At 42.7% G+C, this 12168-nt stretch overlaps 1 protein-coding gene across 1 annotated transcript; it reads left to right on the forward strand.

The window, feature by feature from the left end:
* Positions 1–3293: 3293 nt before the first annotated feature.
* On the forward strand, positions 3294–11532 carry LOC106595447 (zinc finger protein OZF-like). Its single transcript, XM_045698572.1, has 3 exons — positions 3294–3391; positions 7179–7427; positions 9115–11532. Exons 2-3 carry the CDS (start codon positions 7223–7225, stop codon positions 10152–10154), a joined length of 1245 nt encoding a protein of 414 aa, XP_045554528.1. The 5' UTR covers positions 3294–3391; positions 7179–7222; the 3' UTR covers positions 10155–11532.
* The last annotated feature ends 636 nt before the right edge of the window (positions 11533–12168 follow it).

Here is a 12168-nt window from a genome sequence, read left to right on the forward strand (position 1 = left end):
GTAGCATGATGCAGGAGTAGATAGGGGCACCGTAGCATGATGCAGGAGTAGATGGGGGCACAGTAGCATGGGACAGGAGAGATAGGGGCACAGTAGCATGATGCAGGAGTAGATGGGGGCACAGTAGCATGGGACAGGAGAGATAGGGGCACAGTAGCATGATGCAGGAGTAGATATGGGCACAGTAGCATGGGACAGGAGTAGATAGGGGCACAGTAGCATGGTACAGGAGAGATAGGGGCACAGTAGCATGATGCAGGAGTAGATAGGGGCACAGTAGCATGATGCAGGAGTAGATATGGGGCACAGTAGCATGATGCAGGAGTAGATAGGGGCACAGTAGCATGATGCAGGAGTAGATAGGGGCACAGTAGCATGATGCAGGAGTAGATAGGGGCACAGTAGTATGATGCAGGAGTAGATAGGGGCACAGTAGTATGATGCAGGAGTAGATAGGGGCACAGTAGCATGATGCAGGAGTAGTTAGGGGCACAGTAGCATGATGCAGGAGTAGATATGGGCACAGTAGCATGATGCAGGAGTAGAAATGGGCACAGTAGCATGGTGACAGGAGTAGATAGGGGCACAGTAGCATGATGCAGGAGTAGATAGGGGCACAGTAGCATGATGCAGGAGTAGATAGGGGCACAGTAGCATGATGCGGGAGTAGATAGGGGCACAGTAGTATGATGCAGGAGTAGATAGGGGCACAGTAGCATGATGCAGGAGTAGATAGGGGCACAGTAGTATGATGCACGAGTAGATAGGGGCACAGTAGTATGGTACAGGAGTAGATAGGGGTCACAGTAGTATGATGCAGGAGTAGATAGGGGCACAGTAGTATGATATAGGAGTAGATAGGGGAACGTTAGCATGGGACAGGAAGAGATAGGGGCACAGTAGCATGATGCAGGAGTAGATAGGGGCACAGTAGTATGATGCAGGAGTAGAAAGGGGCACAGTAGCATGATGCATGAGTAGATAGGGGGACATTAGCATGGGACAGGATAGATAGGGGCACAGTAGCATGGGACAGGAGAGATAGGGGCACAGTAGCATAATGCAGGAGTAGATGGGGGCACAGTAGCATTGGACAGGAGTAGATAGGGGCACAGTAGCATGATGCAGGAGTAGATAGGGGCACAGTAGTATGATGAGGGAGTAGAAAGGGGCACAGTAGCATGATGCAGGAGTAAATAGGGTCACAGTAGCATGGGACAGGAGAGATAGGGTCACAGTAGTATGATGCAGGAGTAGAAAGGGGCACAGTAGCATGGGACAGGAGAGGTAGGGGCACAGTAGCATGATGCAGGAGTAGATGGGGGCACAGTAGCATGGGACAGGAGAGATAGGGGCACAGTAGCATGATGCAGGAGTAGATAGGGGCACGATAGCAAGATGCAGGAGTAGATGGGGGCACAGTAGCATGGGACAGGAGAGATAGGGGCACAGTAGCATGATGCAGGAGTAGAAATGGGCACAGTAGCATGGTACAGGAGAGATGGGGGCACAGTAGCATGATGCAGGAGTAGATAGGGGCACAGTAGCATGATGCAGGAGTAGATATGGGCACAGTAGCATGATGCAGGAGTAGATAGGGGCACAGTAGCATGATGCAGGAGTAGATAGGGTCACAGTAGTATGATGCAGGAGTAGATAGGATCACAGTAGTATGATGCAGGAGTAGATAGGGGCACAGTAGCATGATGCAGGAGTAGATAGGGGCACAGTAGCATGATGCAGGAGTAGATAGGGGCACAGTAGTATGGTACAGGAGTAGATAGGGGTCACAATAGTATGATGCAGGAGTAGATAGGGGCACAATAGTATGATGCAGGAGTAGATAGGGGCACGTTAGCATGGGACAGGAGTAGATAGGGGCACAGTAGCATGATGCAGGAGTAGAAAGGGGCACAGTAGCATGATGCAGGAGTAGATGGGGGCACAGTAGCATGGGACAGGAGAGATAGGGGCACAGTAGCATGATGCAGGAGTAGATAGGGCCACGGTAGCAGATGCAGGAGTAGATGGGGGCACAGTAGCATGGGACAGGAGTAGATAGGGGCACAGTAGCATGATGCAGGAGTAGAAATGGGCACAGTAGCATGGTACAGGAGAGATGGGGGCACAGTAGCATGATGCAGGAGTAGATAGGGGCACAGTAGTATGGTACAGGAGTAGATAGGGGTCACAGTAGTATGACGCAGGAGTAGATAGGGGCACAGTAGTATGATGCAGGAGTAGATAGGGGCACGTTAGCATGGGACAGGAGTAGATAGGGGCACAGTAGCATGATGCAGGAGTAGAAAGGGGCACAGTAGCATGATGCAGGAGTAGAAAGGGGCACAGTAGCATGGGACAGGAGAGATAGGGGCACAGTAGCATGATGCAGGAGTAGATAGGGGCACCGTAGCATGATGCAGGAGTAGATGGGGGCACAGTAGCATGGGACAGGAGAGATAGGGGCACAGTAGCATGATGCAGGAGTAGAAATGGGCACAGTAGCATGGGACAGGAGTAGATAGGGGCACAGTAGCATGGTACAGGAGAGATAGTGGCACATTAGCATGATGCAGGAGTAGATAGGGGCACAGTAGCTTGATGCCGGAGTAGATATGGGCACAGTAGCATTTTGCAGGAGTAGATAGGGGCACAGTAGCATGATGCAGGAGTAGATAGGGGCACAGTAGCATGATGTAGGAGTAGATAGGGGCACAGTAGTATGATGCAGGAGTAGATCGGGGCACAGTAGTATAATGCAGGAGTAGATATGGGCACAGTAGCATGATGCAGGAGTAGATAGGGGCACAGTAGCATGATGCAGGAGTAGATAGGGGCACAGTAGTATGGTACAGGAGTAGATAGGGGTCACAGTAGTATGATGCAGGAGTAGATAGGGGCACAGTAGTATGATGCAGGAGAAGATAGGGGCACGTTAGCATGGGACAGGAGTAGATAGGGGCACAGTAGCATAATGCAGGAGTAGAAAGGGGCACAGTAGCATGAGGCAGGAGTAGATCGGGGCACGGTAGCATGATGCAGGAGTAGATAGGGGCACAGTAACATGGTACAGGAGTAGACAGGGGCACAGTAGCTTGATGCAGGAGTAGATAGGGCCACCGTAGTATGATGCAGGAGTAGATAGGGGCACAGTAGTGGGTTTTTAATAAGTGTAAGGTTAGTTTTAATGGTGTTTTTTTCCCCTTTCCCATTGTCCCGTTTTGTATCACAAAGTATAATGGATTTATACGATAGTCCAGTTGGGGGTGGTAATGCAACATATTGTATGCCAACCGCCATTAAACCCCACGGAAGAAGAAGAAGAACGACGACCCACTACTGTGCTGTCAAAGGGATAACCTTTGTGTCCGTTTCAAATGTATTACTACAGGTATGTAATAGCACGTTTAAACTTTCTATTATCGAAAGAACATATCATAACATTTTAGGTAACAAACCTGTGAAGGTTTTATGACGTGTTATTTATGTGTCAAATCGAGTGTGTGAAGAACGTGCTAAAAACATAGCTAACGTTAGACTTAGTGTTTGATTTAATTAATATACAGTTCGTCAAGGTAATTTCATAAAGATTCCATTCATTTGAGATTTTTGAGTTCGTTTTATATGTTATTGATTTTCTGTAAAATGTTGTTCACAAGCTGGTAAAATGGCGTCGCCCACTCGGTCAACAGACTAAAGTGCAGGCAGTGCCGTAGCCTCTTCGCTCTGGGAGACGGTAATGGGTAGTCCAGAAGGGATACAGCTTTTGTCAAATGAACGTCATATTTGACTTTTAGTAGCAGGTTAGGATAATTAGCATAGCAGGTTAGGATAATTCGGTTTGGAAAAGTGTTAGGGTTAGCTAAAATGCAGAGAAAATCAACCTTTTGACGGTCATTTGACAAAAGCTGGATCCCTTCTAGCCATGACCCCGAAGTCTTGGGGCCTCGTTGATAAACTGCATACATACAAAATATACCACAAAACACGCGTGAGCCAATTTTCACTCAAAAGTTGGCACTTATAAAAACTGAACTTGACGTGAGAATGTGTTCACCATTCCACACATTTTAGATCATGGCTCTCCAGCCCTGTTCCTGGAAGGCTATGTCCTGTAGGTTTTAACTCCAACCCTGTTCCTGGAGAGATACCCTCCTGTAGGTTTTAACACCAACCCTGTTCCTGGAGAGATACCCTCCTGTAGGTTTTAACTCCAACCCTGTTCCTGGAGAGATACCCTCCTGTAGGTTTTAACTCCAACCCTGTTCCTGGAGAGATACCCTCCTGTAGGTTTTAACTCCAACCCTGTTCCTGGAGAGATACCCTCCTGTAGGTTTTAACTCCAACCCTGTTCCTGGAGAGATACCCTCCTGTAGGTTTTAACTCCAACCCTGTTCCTGGAGAGATACCCTCCTGTAGGTTTTAACTCCAACCCTGTTCCTGGAGAGATACCCTCCTGTAGGTTTTTACTTTAAAATGTTATATATATATATATATATATATTTATATATTTATTTATATATATATATTTATTTATTTATTTATTTGTTTGTAATAATGACAATTACAGCAATATTGAATGAACAATGAACACTTATTTTAACTTAAAATAATACATCAATAAAATCAATTTAGTCTCAAATAAATAATGAAACATGTTCAATTTGGTTTAAATAATGCAAAAACACAGTGTTGGAGAAGAAAGTAAAAGTGCAATATGTGCCATGTAAAAAAGCTAACGTTTAAGTGCCTTGCTCAGAACATGAGAACATATGAAAGCTGGTGGTTCCTTTTAACATGAGTCTTCAATATTCCAAGGTAAGACGTTTTTGGTTGTAGTTATTATAGGGCTATTTCTCTCTATACCCTTTGTATTTCATTTACCTTTGACTATTGGATGTTCTAATAGGTACTTTAGTACTGCCAGCCTAATCTCGGGAGTTGATTGGCTTGAAGTCATAAACAGCGCAATGCATGAAGCATTGCGAAGAGCTGCTGGCAAACGCAGTAAAGTGCTGTTTGAATGAATGCTTACGAGCCTGCTGCTGCCTACCACTGCTCAGACTGCTCTATCAAATCATAGACTTAATTATAATATAATAACACACAGAAATATGAGACTTGGGTCATAATATGGTCAAATCCGGAAACTATCATTCCGAAAACAAAACGTTTATTCTTTCAGTGAAATACGGAACTGTTCTGTATTTTATCTAACGGGTGGCATCCATAAGTCTAAATATTGCTGTTACATTGCACAACCTTCAATGTTATGCCATAATTACGTACAATTCTGGTAAATAAGTTCGCAACGAACCAAGCGGCCCAAACTTTTGCATATCCCCTGACTCTGCGTGCAATGAACGCAAGAGAAGTGACACAATTTCCCTAGTTTAATATTGCCTGCTAACATGAATTTCTTTTAACTAAACATGCAGGTTTAAAAAAATATACTTCTGTGTATTGATTTTAAGAAAGGCATTGATGTTTATGGTTAGGTACAGTCGTGCAACGATTGTGCTTTTTTCGCAAATGCGCTTTTGTTAAATCATCCCCCGTTTGGCGAAGTTGGCTGTCTTTGTTAGGAAGAAATAGTCTTCACACAGTTCGCAACGAGCCAGGCGGCCCAAACTGCTGCATATACCCTGACTCTGTTGCACAGAACGCAAGAGAAGTGACACAATTTCCCTACTTAAAAGAAATTCATGTTAGCGGGCAATATTAACTAAATATGCAGGTTTAAAAATATATACTTGTGTATTGATTTTAAGGCGTTGATGTTTATGGTTAGGTACACATTGGTGCAACAACAGTGCTTTTTTCGCAAATGCGCTTGTTAAATCACCCGTTTGGCGAAGTCGGCTGTGATTCAATGATAAATTAACAGGCACCGCATCGATTATATGCAACGCAGGACAAGCTAGATAAACTAGTAATATCATCAACCATGTGTAGTTAACTAGTGATCATGTTCAAATTGATTGTTTTTTTATAAGATACGTTTAATGCTAGCTAGCACCTTACCTTGGCTCCTTGCTACACTCGCGTAACAGGTAGTCAGCCTGCCACGCAGTCTCCTCGTGGAGTGCAATGTAATCGGCCATGATCGGTGTCCAAAAATGCCGATTACCGATTGTTATGAAAACTTGAAATCGGCCCTAATTAATCGGCCAGTCCGATTAATCGGTCGACCTTTAATATATACCCCAATTTGGGTGGAGGGTCCTCCTTCCCTCTAAACATGACATCTTTATTGTTAGGCAGGAAGTTATGTGATGCGGGTAATAAACTGTTCCTTCTCCCTTAATCTGACCTGACCTCCATTCCTCACTAAACCACCTCTCTCCACCCTTATCAGAGACTGCAACCATGTGATTGCCTTTCCTTTACTCAGTACATTCCAAGCTTAATTGCCCTCCACCATATAAATTCCTCCTACAGATAACCATGAACTTCTGGTGTATAAAACAGAATATGGCACTCAATATTTCAATAGGATACCTGATAATGAACAATATGAACAAGTTTAGAGTCAGAACCAATCACAGGTCTCCCGGAGCGAAGAGGCTATCAGTGCCCGGTGCTTCAGAGAGTCAATTTTCACAGTTGCACTACTGTTTTGAAGCTGAATGTAATGATTATCATGTGTAGTAATATTCAGAGACATTCAGTTGTTTCTATGTTTATCTATACATGTTATTATAGTGTGAACAGGAAATACTATTGTTTTTTGATGTGAAGACAAGGAGAACCTGTGCTAAGGAGTTTTCCCACCGTGCTTCTACACCTGCATTGCTTGCTGTTTGGAGTTTTAGGCTGGGTTTCTGTACAGCACCTTGTAACATCGGCTGATGTAAAAAGGGCTTTATAAATAATACATTTGATTGATATTCGGGTAAATAGTACATAGTACTGCCTAAAACATACTGCAACCTTGGACTGAATTTTTTTTTTGTCATTTATGCATTTATTTCATTTTCAGAAATGTATTATAGTTTATGTGCACTTAGTTTGCAGTTGTCTAATGTGAATCAATGAATGTTTTGTTGTCGAAGCTTAGCTAACTGATCTATTGAAATTAGATAATTGAACAAGAACAAATATATTTTTAGAGAATAAAGAAAGCGCCAGAACTTTCAAGACTAACTTTTTTGGTACGTTTCTCTTTATTACTACAGGCCGACTCCGATTAAGTCTGAGGCCGGTAACATCAACAGTGAGGATGAACCCAGCCTGCCACTCTCCTTCCACACTGAGTCCAAACCTTCAGTCACTGGGTCCTGATTGTGACAGTGGAGCCCAGTTTGCACTGCAGGATCCAGAGATGGCATCAGTGAAGCTGGAAGACTGCAGTCAAACACTGGAGCTGAATGTCAACATTAAAGATGAAGAAGAGGAGGAGGAGATTGGGAAATCTGTTTGTGATGGTAAGCACAGGTTCGATCCAGGGGTCAAAAGGTGGACTATCAAAAAATCTGAATTTTAAACAATTTCACCTGCATTTTATATTGAAAGTAAAGTGTTTCTTGCTTCAATAGAATGACCAGGGATGTGCAACTATACTTTGTTTTCCTTCACAGAAAATACATTAGTGTAACACATTAGGCAGAAAATAGCTTCATTTTCATCAGATGGCAACAGAACTGCAACACCAATTGGCTAGCGGCCACTCAAGTAAATGAGCTTACAATGAAAATCAGGGTATTTTTTTTTGCTAAAACGATGCATGGTCATCATATTTCTAGTGTTTATCATAGAAAGAATGTAGCCAGCTACATTTCCTGATCTAATGTGTTGCTTGAAGTGAATCTGGCATTTTACTGTAGAAAAGTAGTCTGGCTACATCAAGAAAAGTACCAGAGAAAGTAGCTCCACATCAGTCAGAGAGCTGTCTGCTGATAGAATGATGGAGAACAGTAGCTCCACATTAGTCAGAGCGCTGTCTGCTGATAGAATGATGGAGAACAGTAGCTCCACATCAGTCAGAGCGCTGTCTGCTGATAGAATGATGGAGAACAGTAGCTCCACATCAGTCAGAGCGCTGTCTGCTGATAGAATGATGGAGAACAGTAGCTCCACATCAGTCAGAGTGCTGTCTGCTGATAGAATGATGGAGAACAGTAGCTCCACATCAGTCAGAGTGCTGTCTGCTGATAGAATGATGGAGAACAGTAGCTCCACATCAGTCAGAGTGCTGTCTGCTGATAGAATGCCCGTTTGTGAATTCTCATCCGAATGGAGAAGTGCAACTGAAGAACATGATGTCATCTTTGATGCAGAAATTACAGTAAGAAGCATTTTAGATATGCGTTTACAGCAAGAAATTTGTTCTGCGTTTTTATCATTTTATTTTCTGCGTGAAAAATCCAGAATTCTGCGTTAACTTGACCCCTGCAAAGTTTGTGTTGATCGTTATAACTTTCCACTGTGCATGAAAAGTTTCTGTCCTGTTTTATGATTAACTCTTTTATGAGAAGGTAGATATTATTTCATGATACTGAGTCTTGGGGTTTGACACCAGTATTGCCAGCATATGTTTTATTCACTGGGTTATCTGGAGTGCTCAGAGAGTAGACTAAAGAAGTGAAGTAGACAATCTGCCAGTGTTATAAAGTTTTATGAAATAAGTCTGTGTCGTTTATAACCCTTGTGATAGTGAGTGGAGGATGATATGGCTCATAATTGTCAAACTTTTGCCCCTTTTTAGATTTCAACTCTTACCCAGTTTTAGAATAGTTGTATTCTCCTATGTATTGTACAGCCTACTGATACACTACTGGTCAAAAGTTTTAGAATGCCTACAAGAGTATGTAAAGCTGTCATCAAGGCAAAAGGTGGCTATTTGAAGAATCTCAAATATAAATTATATTTTGATTTGTTTAACACTTTTTTTTTTGGTTACTGCATGATTCCATATGTGTTATTTCATAGTTTTGATGTCTTCACTATTATTCTACAATGTAGAAAATAGTAAAATTAAAGAAACCTTTGAATGAGTAGGTGTTCTAAAACTGTTGACCGGTAGTGTACGTATGTCGCCCGGTACAGGCAGAAGAGGATATGTCATATGTTTATCACACCACCTGACTGGTTTTTCTGTTGTTGTTCACACAGGGGACCATGTTGAGACATTCTCTACATCCAGAGAGCAACAGCAGGAAGATCACAGAGCTAAGAGGTCTCACCACTGCCCACATTGTGAGGAGATTTTCCCGTTTCTATCAGGGCTAAAAATACACCTAAAAATACACACAGGAGATAATCCTTATTCCCACACTGACTGTGGGAAGAGATTCACAACATCACATTCTCTGACAGATCATCAGAGTGTGCACTCTGGAGAAAAGCCTTTCTCCTGCTCTGACTGTGGGAAGAGTTTCTCTCGACTGAGCCATTTAAAAAGACACCAAAGTATACATAAAGGAGAGAAGCCTTACTCCTGTTCTGACTGTGGGGAGAGTTTTGCTCAACTGGGGACTTTAAAAAAACACCAACGTATTCACACAGGAGAGAAGCCTTACTTCTGTTCTGACTGTGGGAAGAATTTCTCCCGATTGGATACCTTAAAAACACATGAACGTATACATACAGGAGAGAAGCTTTACTCCTGCTCTCATTGTGGAAAATGCTTCACAACATCAACTGAGCTAAAAGTTCATCAGAGAACACACACAGGAGAGAAGCCTTACTCCTGCTCTGACTGTGGGGTGAGTTTCTCTCGACTGGGCCACTTAAAAACTCATGAAAGTATACATACAGGAGAGAAGCCTTACTACTGCTCTGACTGTGTGAAATTCTTCACAACATCAACTGAGCTAAAAGTTCATCAGAGAACACACACAGGAGAGAAGCCTTACACCTGCTCTGATTGCGGGGCGAGTTTCTCGCAACTGGGCAACTTAAAAACACATGAACGTATACATACAGGAGAGAAGCCTTATTACTGCTCTGACTGTAGAAAATGTTTTAAAACATCAACTGGGCTAAAAGTTCATCAGAGAACACACACAGGAGAGAAGCCTTACACCTGCTCTCACTGTGGTGTGAGTTTCTCTCGACTGGGACACTTAAAAACACATGAACGTATACATACGAGAGAAGCCTTAAACATGCTCTTGCCTGTGGGGCAAGTTTCTTTCGACTGGGCAACTTAAAAACACATGAACGTATACACACAGGAGAGAAGCCTTATTACTAGGGCTGTGGCGGCCATGACATTGTGTCAGCCGGTGATTGTCATATAAATAATTACCGGTCTCATGGTAATTAACCGGTAATTAACCTAAACATGTTTAGCATGTCCTGGCTTCCACGCATAGCCTACAAGCCACTGATGCGGACCTTTTGAAACATCTACATTGTAAAAAGTATAATACATCCATTTAATATAGTCTACACCTTCACAATAAATCCATTATTTATTTTATACAGGTCTAAAGAAACATGATATAAAGAAAATGTAGCCTATTTCAGAAGAACAAAATAGCATATTCTGAGTTATCCTTACAGTATGTTAGGTCCTGATCTGGCTTGGCCATATGGCTGTGGGCAACATTAGTTCATTTAGCAGACAGTCCTTACAGTATGTTAGGTCCTGATCTGGCTTGGCTATATGGCTGTGGGCAACACTAGTTCATTTAGCAGACAGTCCTTACAGTATGTTAGGTCCTGATCTGGCTTGGCCATATGGCTGTGGGCAACACTAGTTCATTTAGCACACGATTGAGCATAGCTGAAATAAAGAAATGATTCCCCCAAGAATTTCAGAGGAAGTGTGCACTATTCTGTGTTCTGTGTTAACAGGTCCTCCTATCTGCTTACTTTAGATTTATTTGTGCAACTTTAGTTGGGATTTAAATGTATGTTTAGATGTTTAATACATTCTAAGGCTGCATGATGCAAGTCTAATGATGATTTGAAAAAAAGTTGGATGAAAGGCCTGAGCTCTGCATTGTTTCTTACACAGGCTGCACACACTTCATCAGTCTCTCATTCACAATTTGACAAGCACTTGATCATATTCTCAACCATCAGACTGTTCATAATTTAATCTCGTCTTTACATACAGCCTACTAATATATGTGTAGACATCTTTTTCAATTAAAAAAACCCATGTCATCCGTAGCATGCACTCGCATAGCGAATGGAGGTTACAGCGTGTCTATAAGGCTAGAGGAAGCTAAGCTTTCACTAAAGTTAATTGAATTAAATTGCCAAAATTGTATAGCCTAATTAGCCTACTCCTGTCTATACAGAAATAAATAAAATCCTTCCAAATAGGCTACTAAAGTATGATTTGGCCTCAGAGGATCGTTACCTTCTTTAAAATATAAATAAGTTGTGGATTGTTTTAAATTGAATTGTCTACAGTCGGAAGGAAAGGCATCGTGCACAATTTTGGCAGATTATTGTTGAGTTGAGACTGTCTGACAAGTAGAGAGGCCAAGCCAGACATATCACAATATTTTCAAAATACAATCGTGGGGAATACATACACTACATGGTCAAAAGTATGTGGACACGGACTCATCGAGCATCTCATTTCAAAATCGTGGCCATTAATATGGAGTTGGTCCCCCCTTTGCTGTTATAACAGCCTCTACTCTTCTGGGAAGGATTTCTACTAGATGTTGGAACATTGTTGTGGGGACTTACTTCCATTCAGCCACGAGAGCATTAGTGAGGTCAGGCACTGATGTTAGGTGATTAGACCTGGCTCACTGTCGGCGTTCCAATTCATCCCAAAGGTGTTCGATGGGGTTGAGTTCAGGGCTCTGTGTAGGTCAGTCAAGTTCTTCCTCACCGATCTCGACAAACCATTTCAGTATGGACCTCGCTTTGTGCACGGGGGCATTGTCATGTTGAAACAGGAAAGGGCCTTCCCAAACTGTTGCGCCAAAGTTGGAAGCACAGAATTGTCTAGAATGTCATTGTATGCTGTAGCATTAAGATTTCCCTTCACTGAAACTAAGGGGCCTAGCCCAAACCATGAAAAACAGCCCCAGACCATTATTCCTCCTCCACCAAACTTTGCAGTTGGCCCTATGCATTGGGACAGGTAGTGTTCTCCTGGAATCCACCAAACCCTGATTTGTCCGTCGGACTGCCAGATGATGAAGTGTGATTCATCATTCCAGAGAACACGGTGTCTAATGGTGGCAAGCTTTA

Source organism: Salmo salar, chromosome ssa17, assembly GCF_905237065.1.
Source record: "Salmo salar chromosome ssa17, Ssal_v3.1, whole genome shotgun sequence".
Taxonomy (NCBI): domain Eukaryota; kingdom Metazoa; phylum Chordata; class Actinopteri; order Salmoniformes; family Salmonidae; genus Salmo; species Salmo salar.

Bases quoted from the DNA above. Each gene is read 5' to 3' on its own strand.
- LOC106595447 (XM_045698572.1), top strand. From the start codon at position 7,223: ATGAACCCAGCCTGCCACTCTCCTTCCACACTGAGTCCAAACCTTCAG. The intron at 7,428-9,114 runs GTAAGCACAGGT...TTGTTCACACAG, and splicing joins TGGGAAATCTGTTTGTGATG to GGGACCATGTTGAGACATTC.